Consider the following 14,787-nt stretch of genomic DNA (forward strand, 5'->3'; position numbering starts at 1 on the left):
AATAAGGTTCTGCTAGTCTGGTATTCAATCTTTCAGCGATGGGCTCCATTAACCATATTACTGCCTTGGTACTTTAAAGCAAAATCTTAAAACAAATAAAATCCATCAATCCTGAAATCAAATATTATGTTGTAAAGCCTGTGCAAACCAAGTTAACTTGCTCTTAACTACAAAAGCTCTGTTAATAGCTCTAGAAAATCTCCATCTGACCACCATGAAAAACATTCCATTTAGATCCCAGAGGCTAAAAGTTTCAGTCACAACAGGATAAGAAAAATCAATGGAAGTTTCTCTGCACAAGTGGCATCAACTTCAAAAAGATGGAGACTAGGAGTGAGGAGTGGAGAATGAGAAATTAACAAGGTAACCTAAATGAAGACACACCATCTGTTTAAAAGCAGTGATGTCTGCCTTGTTAGTTCCAAACATTCTGGTTTTAAGGTTTTAAGAAATATTCATAACAAACAAAGGTCAAATTTTACAAACAATGGAATTCATTTGCAGCTAACTTGGACTGAATTTGTAGTTAATATTCAGTACCAATAAACTAAATTAGATAGAGAATAATTCAGATAGAGGATAACTCGTTCTTCTGTTTCTGCAATTGTAGGTATGCAAAGATATTATGTATATAGATATCTATCTATTTACCCACCTTGTTATAATACAGATGACCTCTGATCTGTTCTCATAAAAAAAAAAACCTCAGGCCCTAGGTGTAAGCCTATGCCTTAAGCCATTTATATTTCAATTCCTTCTCTAATTTCAATGCCAAGACCTCATGACAACACTACCTGTAAATGGATTTCAGGAAGATGTTAATCATCTGTTCTTCCAAAATGTCTCCCAGATATATCCCCTCTATTTCATGCACTTTTTGTAGTGGAAAAAAAAATAGCTTTTTCTCTGCTAATCCTTATTAGTTATGTTATTAAATATAATCCTGAAAGCAGAAGACCAGCCTTTGGCTTAGATGCATATTCAATCTTTGGTTTTTTGGTTTTGCTGAGAATCATGTGGATAAAGAATGGTACGGGCTACTTGGACTTCTGAAAAGTGTTTTAGACTCCCAAAGTTTAAATCTAACTTCACATTCAAAATGATGGGCTCTAAGGTAACCATTGCTGCTCAGGAAGCAGATCATGGGGTAGTGATGCATATTACTGAGAATCTGCTAATGCAGTGCTCAGTATCAATCAGAAAACCAAAATCAACATTCAATATAATCAGGAAAGGATAAAAAAAGCCAGAGAACATAACTATCTGAGTTCATTGTTCCAATTGCATCTTGACTGCTGAGTGCAGATGTGGATTTTTATTTCAAAAGGGAAATAGGGGAAGGTCAGAGACGTTGAACAAGATTTTTCAAAGCCATGGTGTGCTGTTTCCAAGTGAGAAACACAATACTCTAAAGAACAGGACTCTTCAGCCAGTAAGAGAGATGCCTGAGAAGACTAATTACCAATTTGTGTAAAATCAGAAGTCACATGAAGATAGAAAATTTTATATGGCTTTAAGCAGAAAACTGGGCAAGTTCATGCATGAGGCAGACCATAGAATGGTTCCAAATTCACAGAAACTACATCTAAGTCTGGAAGCCTTTGAGCTTTGAACGGCTGGAATCAGAATGAATGAATGGGAAACAAAATACATGGCAGTCCTGCTCATATGGTCTTCCCTAAGCATTCTACTTTGGCCATTGTTGCAATGTCAATAGCTGGGCTAGATTGACCTTTGGTCTTGACCAGAATGGTTCTTTTTATATTGTAAAATTCTCACAGTCTTCTGAGCAGTATGAGGGACTTGAATAGGGTAACTCACACACTAACATATTCAGGGACAGAAACATCTGTCTTTTCCATAAAACAAATGAAAAGAATGGCAGTGATGTGCAAATAAAAACAGAAAAAAACCCAAATTTTGTTAGGGGAGGTTCAGTAAGGAAGGTGGCAATGAAGAAATACACTGAAGAATGTGAGGAAAAGATGATGAAAGAGCTTTCAGCTGATCCATAGAAGTGGCCTGGTAATTAATTAAAATCACAGCAACCTCCTGGAGATGGTTCAAATGCCATAATTGTATAATTAATGACTACACTCTATTCTATTAAAAAGATAGATTTAGCCACACAGATAAAATGTGGAAAAGGATGCCAGAAGCACCTGATATAGAGGCCAATTAAGTACTGTTAATTTTTTTTCCCAGAAATCAGAAAGCTGTATGCCATAATGCATAAAAATAATCCTAAATCACATCTCTCTGCTTATGTATAACAAGCAACAGCAGGAACTGACCCAGTGCACTGATGGTACTGATAAGAGGAAAAACCACCCATTGTACTTCTGAGGTAGTATTAATGGCATTTTACTTAACAGCAGTGCTCTTTGATAGACTGAGTGCTACTAATCTGTCTGTTTTTAAAATAAAGACTATTTACTTTTAAAAGGGGCGTTCTATATTTTCACAGAGAATGACAAAACAAATTACTTATTTTCCATGACTTCATACAAACACTTTGATGTTTAAACTGCATGTGAACAGTTAATCCTCCTATACTTATGTGTTCTTGGTAATAGACTGTTTCACACTGTCTCAAGGGACAGATCTAAATCAAAATCATACACATTTTATTTTTAGTCTCAAAGCTGCAATGCTAAATGAAAATAAATCAAAGCAGGTTTGTATATATTACTCCTGAGGTTTGCCTTTACAATCAACATATTGAAAACACATAAACATAAACCAGAAACCAAACTTCATTGACTTTCAAGTACAGTACTCCTTTCTTTTCTGAGGTATGTAAAAACAAACGGCTATCTGTATTGCACAGATATTTTTTTTTTAAATGAGAGTTGATTTAAGTACCAGTTAGCTAATCCCCAAAGAATAACCATAAAAAGATTAAGTGCAACGTCATTTTAACTGGCTGAAATGCATGTCAGCAGGTAGTTACAATTCAAACGAAAAATACAGTGTTAGAGGTGACCTAAAATGACTTATTTTTCAAGGACCTTAGTGTATTGAATACCTAAATAGCAAGAACAGGATGCAACCAGCATGTTTAAAAGCATTCTTTTCTTTCCCTGTTAAGATCTGTAAAACTATGCATTATCAGCTTCAATCTCTGGCACTCCATTGATCAAGCAAATACTTTTCTTTTAAGGAGGTGCTTCTGCTTGAGAGGCCTGAGGTGCTCTGCTGACTTTTATATGCCAGGCAAACTCCACGATAGCTGGCACATTCTGTGAATAGTCCAGTCATCACATGGAGAGAAGGAACTTTCAGAGAAAACAAAAAAATGTATTTTATATTTTTATATTTCACATATATCATGACTCTAATTATACCACCGTTTTGATGATTTCAGCACATAAAGAAGTCAAATTATCTGTACAAAGGTGGGCCACACATGTAACTTTACCAAATTACAATTTCAATGCTCAACTGGCTTTTTTTCTGTATTACATTGTTTCATGAGAGTTTTAACAAGTAAGATTTTTTAAGCAAAAACTACACTAATGGAAAACAAATGACCTTTGCTAACAAAGCACTGCCAATGTCAAACTACTTCAACATTCAATTTAGATTCCAGATGTTTTTGCATGGGGTGGACCACATTTCAATTAAAGGAACTTCATGAATGCTTCCTTTCCTGTTTGCAATGACATGGACTGTCTTTTCTCTCATTCATGAGCACATGACATCCCTGTGCTAACTAGGGGAATGTTTACATGGGAAAATATTAGGAAACTATTTAATGAATTTGCAGTTGGTTGATGCACACTAGCAGCTGGAAACATGGAGGAAACTGTTGTCTTTTGGCAAGCTAGCTTTCTGTGAATCACCAGTCAGTGCTCCAAGTACTCTGGGGATCTATAGGAGTAGTTGTTGAGAATCCATTCTTTCTCATTTACTAAGATTTTGATCAGAGACATCCAGATATAATTCCTAGGAACTAAAAGAAATATAACAAGAAGTAGGGTGTGTAAAGTAATGCAATGTTAGTGGGAACACATTCTCAAAAGGTGTAAAGACTTCCTTGTTGCTCATCTTTAACATTATGAAGCATTGCAGGCTAAAAATCTTTACATGTAATTTATATTCAAGTTTTGTATGCTAACAGTATTTCATCAAGCTTTCCAGAAAGCATTGCAAAAATTCAATTAACACAGCCTTCATGGGAAAAGAAATATCATTCCATTTTTCAGGTGAGAAAAATTAAAATAGAAAGAGAAGTGATTTAAAGAAGGATTCACAGCAAATTAGTGTCAGAGTAGGAAAAGAATTAGGAGTTTTCCTTATGGATTTCCCTATTTTAATAAAAAGCTTCACAATAATGAAAGAAAAAAACCCCTGTGGTGGCATCAATAGGTGTAACTGATGCCTGTGCTCCTATGGTTATACCTAGATCAAATAGAAAGCATTTAAATCTAAAATGAAGGACCTAGCAGCACATTAGAAGCATCTAGTCAATAGTCTGCTGTCAAGCAAAATTTAATTTATTTTGTGATATACAAACCAAACCAAGAAAAATAAAGCCCAAATCTATGTCTTATCAAGTTACATTCTGTGAAAGAACTCAGATACATATTCCACAGATGAAAGGCTAACATAATTTATATAAGAAGCAGCTGAGGGAGCTGGGTTGTTTATCATGGAGAAAAGAAGACTCAGGGGATGTTATCACTCTTTATAGCTCACTGAAAGGAGGCTGTAGCCAGGTGGGGCCTGGTCTTTTTCCCCAGGGAAGTGACAGAACAAGAAGAAATGGTCTCACACTGCTCAAGCTGCTGTTCAAGTTGGACATTAGGAAGAATTTCTTTAATGAAAGGGCATTAGAACAGGCTGCCCAGGGAGGGGGTGGAGCCACCATCCCTGAAAGTGTTCAAGAAATGACTTGGGGCTATAGTTCAGTTGACAAGGTGGTGTTCAGTCAAAGGTTGGACATGAGGGTTTTGGAGGTCTTTTCCAACCTCAGTGATTCTATGATTCTCTGATTTCTCATGAGGATCCTGTGGAAGGAACTCACAGGATCTCTCTTTAAAATTACATTGACATGCATATACCCACTACGTTAAAAAAAAAAAACAGAACTTGAGAACACTGTATACTACTACTTGTAGTTCAACCTGAGTTTTCCTGGGTTCCTTGAGTTTTACTTTCTCTAATTAAAAACCGAAGGATTTTTAAACTTTGGCAAAAATGTTCAATATTTGCAACATGTGGAGCACATTTTCCTAATTTTGAAAGGAACTTAGACAGAGCATGTAGGGGTTCCACTAGAAACATTGCCAGCAAGTCAAGTGAGGTGATCCCTCTCCTCTAGTCAGCCAACATTTGGAGTGGTGGGTCCAGTTAAGGGTTCTTCTGTACAAAAGAGACATACAAGACCAAGTCCAGCAAAGAACAACACATTTTTAAGGGACTGGAGCATCTCTCCTGTGAGGAAAAGCTGAGATTGTTTAGTGTGAAGAAAAGAAGGCTCTGGGAGGTCTCATCAATGAGCACAAGGATCTGAAGGAAAGGTGTAAAGAGGGAGCCAGACTCTTTTCAGTGCTGCCCAGCAACAAGCAGTGGCCACAAACTGAAACACAGGAGGTTCTGTCCAACCACAGGAAATACTTTTCACTCTGAGAGCTAGAAAACTAAAGGTGATTGCATTAGAAAAAAACCTGAAAGAACAAGTGAAACACCAAATAGTAGGGGGCAGAGGATGGACAAGTAGCTGGGTATTAAACAAGAGCAATAAATACGTAGGGTGAGAAGATAACATCAAGGAAGAAGGGAAGAGAAAGCTGAGCATTAGGAGAAAAGAAAGAGTGGCCTGCCAGCCCTCAGGACACAGAAGTTACGTGGTGGTAATGAGCAGAGGAAAGGCTCTGGGAAGCCCAGCAAAGGGAAGTGACACACTGGCTCCCCATGAAAGGAAAGGAAAGGGCGAGGCAGGCAGGACAGAGGATCTCAAACTGCTCCTGGTCATTTTTTTAAGATCAAAGAATGGCTGTGTTCTGGGAGGACCAGAAAGCCTTTGATGTAACCATAGTTTTGGCAAGACACTATAGAATCAAAGCAAGAGGAAAAGAAAGTATTAACCCTTCCATTCAGTATTTCCTCAACATTCATACAAGCAAAGTATGAAAATCATAAAATAATTTCAAGAGCTAACAGCAAGACTTACTTATTGATGGAAGGCACACTGAGAGACAGAAAGGGAGAACAAGCACATAAAAATGGATGGTGTGAGGCGGTCACAATGTCTCTACAAAATGCATTTGGTATTGTTATCCTTCCAAATCTTCTTTTAAATTGGATGATAAACCATAAAACTGATGTAAATTTGAGCCTGCTACTACAGGAGAATAATCTAATAGCTTTTACATTGCTGAGTGGATGCAGACAGAAATTTGTTTTACTGGTATTCAAAACCTTACTTTCTTGAACATAAAAATGCATTACAACAAAGTGCATAAATGTTCATACTGAACCAAAATTTCATATTAAATAACAATTTTGCTGAATACTTACAGCATTACTGACACTAACCTAGATTTATGGGCATTGTAACAAAAAGCCGAATTGTGTCCAGAAAAGTCTGATCCAAGTATTCTAAGAAAGTGGTAACCTCACTCTGGATTCTCTACTGAAAGCAACAAGCTGTTTTATTGATCAAAGGATATAGAATGCATATGTTCACTGGAATAACTTCAGGACGTGGTTGATTTCAAATTAAATTTTGCAGTCTTCTATGTCAGACTAGCACTAGTAAAGCAAAGGAATATGACTTGCATCTTATGCTCACAAAGAACAGTATATAGTTTATAGAAACCCATTAAAATCCCCAGCACAGCATTGTAGCAGTGTGCACCAACAAAATGCATCCTGACATCTTAAAGAGCAATAAATACGTTTTCCATTGTAGCCTCATCTGAGAATACAATGCAGATTTTTTTTCCCAAAAAGTCATACACCTTTCTCTATAAATAATACACAGCCAAATCTTGTATGTAACAACTAAAGTATACTCAAGAATAAAATAACTCATTTAATAGTGTATAACTCATATTTGTCACCCTAGGACAAATAGAAAGATGAATCATATTCATTCTCTCAAAATGTCAGATTAAATAATTGATTACGAAAGTAATTAGGATAATTATTTGTTAATAGCTATTAAATAATTAAATTCACTTTAATTAACAGCATTAAACCAAATAAAAGAGCCAAACAAAACACAATCTCTAGATACTCAAAATCTCAGTTTTGTCTATACTTGTTACTCCTCTGGCACTTCTCAAGAGTTGAAGGATTATTCCAGAAAACATCTGGGTTCTTCAGCTCCTTTTATATCCACTAGTAAGTCTGTCTAACAAACCTTGTTCTTCCTCACCTTCCAGTTTCTGCTCCTGACCTGCACAACCTGCTGGAGCAAGAAGTGGTGTACCTATCTATCGAATAATACAGCAAAATTGACCTGATTGAAAAAAAGAGCCAAAATATCCAAAAGTTTCTTCTAAGTGGGTACTATTTGTTCTCAGGCTCCTTAAGGATCAGATCATGTGTAATATCTTGATGGAGGTTTATAATAACAGCACTTTCCTCTGGAAACAGGAGCTGGCTGAAGAAATAGAAGACCCAAGAAACTTCCTGGTACCATAGACAGGAGGAGATGGAGCTTCCAGCTCAGACTGCTGAGAGAAGGAGCTGACAGGGCTCAGAGAGAGGCAAGGGACCTCCTTGTTTGCTGCAACTCACAAAACCACTGAGTTAGATTAAGCTATGCCTGGAAGGTTAATTCATCCAGAGCTCTGAATGGCATCTGAAAGGTTCATGTTACATCTCTTTCCCAACTTTTGTTTTTATTATCTAAGTTGGCAAGTTCATCACATGGCCACTACAACAATTTTACTGGCAAGTGCAGGCATTAGAAATTACTAGATTGTAGAGAAAGGGAGAACAGTGGAATAGTATGAAAAAAAGGTCATCCTTTTCTTCTATCTGAACAATAACTTACAAATCTTCCTTTCTAAAATTGGAGACATTGGAAGTATAAAAAGGAGAAAAGCTCCAGAAAAAATAGAAAGAAACATTTGTCACAAAATACAGACTGAATTTGCATGACATTGGGGTATTTGCAAGCAACTGTCCTCTGCCTGTATCAAAATAGCTCTGGGAGCAGAAAGGACAAGGAATTTGCAGGCAGTTTAACTCATGGTTTGTGAGAAATGGATGTCAATGGAGACATGCCTGACTAGCTGTCATGTAAGCAAACCATGAATAAGAGAAGGTCCTGAACAGAATTATGTCCTGTCAACAACTGACACAGCACCATGAAGTGGTGAAGTGCCAGAACACTGAATGTCAGCATTAGCTTCCTGCTTCCACGAGGCAGGTGTTGCAGCACAGCACACTAATTTCCAAAGGGCCTTTCATGACTGAATGAAAGACTTTTTTAACAGATTGAATACATTTAAAATACATTTTTGAAATCAGAAACTGTTTTTCAGAGATGCAGAGACTATCAGAAAGAATAAGGTAATAATTTGCACAAATACATTTTAGAAGTTTATACCTGCAGCATTGATATTGTCACAGTAGTGGTTTCTTTAGATGAAATTTTCTGTATTTCTCATGAAAAGAAACTCTAGGCCTGATACATACAATTTGTGATATCTTATTTGACATTCCTACATGAAGGGAAAGAAGAATGGTTCCAAAATTATAGGGCAAGCTGAAACTCATTCCAGCTATTCCACCTGACGGACTTAACTACCTTGGGACATCTGGAAAATGCCTTCACTGCATGTACAGGCATAAAGTTTTGTTCTTCCAACTTAATTTCACATTAAATTATATTAATTAGTGGTTAAAATTACATTCCTTTACTCTTTTAGTTGCAATGTGGATATGGGCAGATGAACTGATTCTGTCCTGCACCTCCCTGACCAAACAAGTAAGCACACAGAGAAGTCACTGAAATAATTAGATCTATCACATGGACCTCAACCATTAGAAGTGTTAGAAAAATAGCATCTTTTGTATGAATACGATCAACAACATTTCTCTTCCCAGGGATGGGATGAGGACTGAACTGCATAGGAAAATGACAACACTGAAATACACTGTATTTCATATAAAGAGTACACAAATACTGCAGTAAAATCTACACGGAGAGCTGCAGTGCAAAATTATCACATCTCCTCTTAAAAGCAAAATGACCATTAAAAACCCAGAACTGCAACTTTAAAAAAAAATATATGTAAATAATATTTTCATCATTTAGACAAATTATCAGCAATGTAATTGGGATTGGTTTGGAAATTAATTTAAGAAACTTACCATTTCTAAGGCCATAATACGTTCCTAAAAGCAAAATACAAGATACCATTAGAAAGCAAAGAATATAAACACAGTGTAAATCAAAGAATGATGAATAGGATTCATTTTGGGGTTTTGGTGGTCTCATATGTACAGTTTTTTGTAAAAAACTCATCGAGTAGGAACTGTTGTACTTCATTGGATTCTTTATCATACTATCCCACTTGGAAATTTGCCCCAAAAATAAGAAACCACCCAGAAACAAGGTGAGAAAGGATTTGACAAAAATTACTTCACAATGTATTTTTTCAATTAGTGATTAGGTTTTCAATATTGCTGATTTTACTCTTACATATCCCAAAAAAATATTTCTTTTTTTGATCATCTCTGACTGTAAATCTAGCATGATTTGGAATTCATATCATCTTAGCATCAGGCTTAGTTTTCATTTACGCATTTCCTTAGAAAACTAAAAAGCAAATTCTATATCATTATTCTTTCATCCAGAAATAGCTCAGAATAATGTTTTATTAATAACAGGATGACATTAGTCAAACAAATAAAACAAACTTGTGTCAGTTTTAATCCAGTACAAAATGCAGAGAACCCAGAATTAGCTAATTTACCATATATATTTCAACATTCTTTTCCATTGTGAAGTATTTTTAAGAAAAATATGAAGTTAGTAAAATCAAGATAGTACTATATCCTGACTAAGTATGGTATTTTAAGTTATCTGACAAAATATATATTCAAGTGTTTAGGTGAGTCCACATTTAGAGTACGTGACCGTTAAGACATTACAGGAACTCTTACCTTATTTAAATATTACTCAATTTTTTCTCAGGCAAGGTAGTGTACCACCTGCTTAAGTCATTATTCTTCCTTAGAAGCAGGTCTGAGATACAGATTATTTCCATGCATCAGAACAAACTTATGACAAGAAGTATTATATTGAAAACTCAGAAATTTTTATTCTGAGATGCTTCTTGCTCCAAAAAATTGCAGTGGCAAACGCTCATGTTTATTTAAAGATTCTGCAGCAAAGCACATACTCAATACCATAAAAAAGATGGCATTTACAGAGCTCATAAACTTCTGGTGATAATGAACATCAATTCAAATAATTTTTTTTCATTTGAAGAGGACTATTTTGAAAAAAAAGGTCTTAGAGTGAGGATGTTTCCAATGATAGAATAAAGAGTGTTTTCAAAATGACTCATGCGTTAAATAAAGTGCATGATATAGTTGCCAAATTCTAAAAGTATAATAAACTCTTACAATCTCAGCAGATAATTTTCTGGACTAGCATCTAATGTATTAGGAAATTTACCATGGATAATTTATACACCACTTGACTGTGAAAGCAAGGACATATGAAGGGAGAAAAAATTGCTATCAAGCATTTGAATATGAAAGAACAGCAGCCAGAGCACTACAATTCACACACTTAACCAGAACTGCCAGCTAGGGAAAGGAATAAAGCAATTTAATCAGGAACATGACAGTCAGGCAGGCACATACAGCCATGCAAGACACTACTATGATGCAACTTCCTGCAGTCTAAAATTACTCCTCATTCAATCAGAAGTAATATCATTAGAACAATTTGTCAACCATGAAACTTCACATGAAAGCAGATGCAGAATTGCTTCACATGAAAGGAGATCTTTTTACATTGATGTAACTAGATATGCACCTGTGTAAACTGCTTACGCAGACAAGCTCTCAGCCTTGTTGAACTTGAGCTGCCAGAAAGCCAGGCCAAGATTTTTGTTAGAACAGGAAACAGCTGGATTGGTGTGTTGTGCAACTTTGGGTCTTGCAACTTGTCTCTTCTTACTGGATGAAACTGTTTGTACACTAACTTCTCTGATACCTCTAGCCCTCAAAATGCCTTTTATTTATTATATGAGAAGAGAATGCTTATCTTCAAACAAACTCCTGTGGTCAAAACTCAGATCAATACATAATGTCATTTTCCTTATGAGCCTTATTTTCATCAATTCCCTCACAAATGTCCTCATTTCAGTACATTTACAGAATGCTGACTCATTGATACTCTTCATATTGCATGTAAACTTTTTTATGTTCATATTGGGTATTGTTTGCAGCAGTTTGGTGTTAAAAATTACATTTTTTCTTTCTGAATTCTGAAGAATACACGCATTATCCTCCCTCATAGCCTCCCGAGCCTCAGACATTCCAGCCTGTTTTTGCTTTCTTAGCCATTTCAAATTGAAAGGAGCATGTTTTCTTTGACTGCACTGCTTAAATACTATTCCAAAGCTGAGCTTAGGGTAAAACTTGAGTTTTTAAGCAAAAATTTAAAGTGTTTAGCACAAACAACTTTACTGCTAGGTGATATACAATAAGGATTTATAATATTGCATCAGGTCCTAGCAAATACTGACTGGTCCATTCTTCCTCAGAAAGGTGACTATGAACATTTAGTGCTTCAGAGTCTTTAAATACTTACTTGGAATACTTTACTTTCAGTTTTATTCAGTTTTACAAAAGAAAGTAACACAGCCCAGAGAATTTAACCCAACCAATGAAAAAACTCAGCAGTGAGTATTACTAGCCATTGGGTCTGTATTTGTCTGCATGTATTTCCAAATCTGAATTTAAGCTATAAGGCAGTTCAGAAAATAATGCTGTAAAGCAATATGGTAAAATTTTTAAAAAATGTAGCTAGCATATTGAGCAGAAAATATACCTGGAGAGCTCCCATTTCTTCTTCTCTTCTGTGTGTCTTCTCTAGTAGCTCTGCAAAATGAAAAATGGAACTTGTAAATTCAGCTTCCTGTCTCATGTCCTGATAGAAAAGGTATTGTGTAAAACAGTCACTGAGATTTTTATTTTACAGATTTCACAACACCGCTTTTCAGCTGATCAAATAATAGACTAAAAGTGTCAGTGATATGACTGTTTCCAAGCATGAGTTGTTGAGGTGACTAAAAAACAGCCTCAAGAATACAGTTTGACTGGGGAGAAAAGAGCTTTAAGATTCACAGACAAACTTTTCTATACTGAAATAAATCTTCTGGTACATTTTTAGAATTGAATTTAAAAAAAATCAAAGCGATTCTGCCTAAAAATTAACTAAAACTGACTGTCAAAGCAATGCAATTATATATGAAAAGTTACTGTAGAATACTGTAGACTATTTTGACTCACAATAATTACATCCTCTCACTAACATGGTACAATTTTGCTAAGGAAAATAATTCACTGTGACAAAATACTAGAAAAGTTTCTTACAGTCTTTACAAGATAAAATCCTAGTATCTTGTATCGTCATGCGTGACAATTACAGACATTGGCACATATATGCACATACATAACATTTCACATTAGAAATTAAATTTTTTTAATTCTGTGGCTTCTGCCATGCTTTTTTTCTTGCTTTTCCCTTTTACTTCATTCACATAGCTTTATTATTAAAATCATGTTTTTGATAAATTGTAACATATTTAGAATTCTGGGACCTTGAAGTTATAACCTCAGAAAGAACAGGAAAAACAAAAAACATGCTGCAGGCTTATGGCTATTTCAACTACCAGAAGTTCACTCATGAGTTTTGCATGACAAGACCATTGCTTTATCTAAGCCAGAGACTGATTTTGAATTCAGATGTGCTCCAGTTTGCCAGCAATTAGGAGTTACGAGATTATGAAACTGCCTTGACAATGTCAGAGGACTGAATTCTGACTGTCAATCTTCTCAGCATCCAAGTACAGAACAGCTAACTGAAATCACCTGTGTTTCCCTCTGTAAGAAATAAACTTTACCGATATACAGTCATAAAGATAAGCTTCAATGATTTACAATAGTAACTACAGAAAATATTCTACTGACATTAGTCATCTTTCCTTTATATCTCTGATCTTTTCTCCTTCTCTTGTCATGAAACCTCCCTGTGAGCACTTCAGACCTCTTTTTTCATAGCTTATTATTAATTTCTGATTGCATGTGGATTGAGACTTATTTCCAAGTGCCAGTCCTTTAAGAGATGTAGATATCATGTAAAAAAATTTAGTTAATTCTTTCACAAGCTGAGAGATTAACTTACTATTATTTCTTCTTTCTGTGCTACTTCTTCCAAATCCTTTCTTAAAATTAGTAAAATTACCATTTCCTCACTTTGTCTTGGAGCATCTATATTTTTCTGGATTGTTCTTTGGTATGCTTTTTCAGTCCAGTGATCCAACTGCCACATAAATTACTGTAGCCGAATACACTGCCATCAACATTAGTACAAGAATTTTGGCTTGAAAAATAGCTGCCCTGTATGTTTATTTTGGATATATTCCAGTATTATATATAAGTTGATAAAAATTTGTATTGTAATACAAGCTTTAAAAGAATTTAGGAGCAAGGAATAAGTCTATGAGAAAAGGGTGGGAAATGAAAAAGTCATCCCCATGTCCCATCTGACCAAAAACCCTCAATTATAATACTTGACTTTGTTTTACTTTCATTCTAATGTAGTAATTAATATTCTACTGTATAGACACGATTGTTCTAAGTGAAAAGGTTGCTATTACAAGGTTTCTTTCAAACATCTTCTAGAAATGTAAAATAAGTTGAACTGATTTCTGCTAACTGTCTCTAGATTTGAAAGCTCTGCATCTCAAATTAAGGTTATCTAGAATCCATTTACTTTATTCTACCCCAGCCTAAATCAGTTGTCCAGCAGGATGCTTCACAAAACTCTCTCCCTGGAAGGGCACGCAGGTGTTCAAGTGATGTTAACTGATAAAATATACACCCTGTTACACCTGTACAGAGCCATCCTTTATGAACATGTATTTAAAAATCAAGCTCTGCATTTCAACTTATGATTCCATTGAGTATTCCATGTAAAGTAATGGCATGTTTTCTCCAAAGCTGAAGTAAAAAAAAAAACCAAAAAAAAAACCCCAAAAAAAACCCCCCATATATATTAAACAGCTACACAAAAAGTCATATAGCACATTACATCATTCCTCTGGACATCATTTACCATGACAGAATCACTTTGCTTACTTGATCTGAAAAGCTCTGTTGATTTATTTTATCATTTGCTTAATACTTCCCATATTTAAGTTCTTGTGCAAACTTAAATATATGTTTTATGCATTATATCATGTGCCAGAAAATAATGCTGCAATAAAGTTAAGACAGAGAATGCATTGTGTCTGCAACAGAGCAAAGATGGTCACTGGCCCTAGTGGAAGCTCCTTTCACCCATCCTATGAACAGCCACTGAGTTTTTCCAATTAAAATTCTGTTTGTAAAAGAAGTTGCACAGTGGCATGGGTTGCTACAACAATCCTGCTATCATCTTCTTTCAAGGCCTAATGTAACCACAGGGTACTTGGGGATTTTTTAAAGCAATGCATCATTATTCTCATGGGGCACAGAACACATCAATTTATAAATTTACTAGAAGACACGGCATTATTGAAAAAGGCACCTTTAGGCATT

At 35.4% G+C, this 14,787-nt stretch overlaps 1 protein-coding gene across 3 annotated transcripts in view; it reads right to left on the bottom strand.

The window, feature by feature from the left end:
• Positions 1–14,787, bottom strand: part of CEP128 (centrosomal protein 128) — a 102,799-nt gene that overhangs the window by 21,471 nt on the left and 66,541 nt on the right. For all 3 annotated transcript variants that reach the window (XR_005257074.1, XM_038138131.1, XM_038138130.1), the window contains 2 exons: positions 12,035–12,084; positions 9,337–9,360 (listed from right to left, as the gene is read on the bottom strand). Coding sequence is in view for 2 of the 3 variants with exons in the window: in XM_038138131.1 (XP_037994059.1) it covers positions 9,337–9,360; positions 12,035–12,084 (74 nt within the window). In the remaining variant the exon portion in view is untranslated. The remainder of the gene's footprint in view (positions 1–9,336; positions 9,361–12,034; positions 12,085–14,787) is intronic.

Source organism: Motacilla alba, chromosome 5 (genome assembly GCF_015832195.1).
Source record: "Motacilla alba alba isolate MOTALB_02 chromosome 5, Motacilla_alba_V1.0_pri, whole genome shotgun sequence".
In the NCBI taxonomy this organism is placed as follows: domain Eukaryota; kingdom Metazoa; phylum Chordata; class Aves; order Passeriformes; family Motacillidae; genus Motacilla; species Motacilla alba.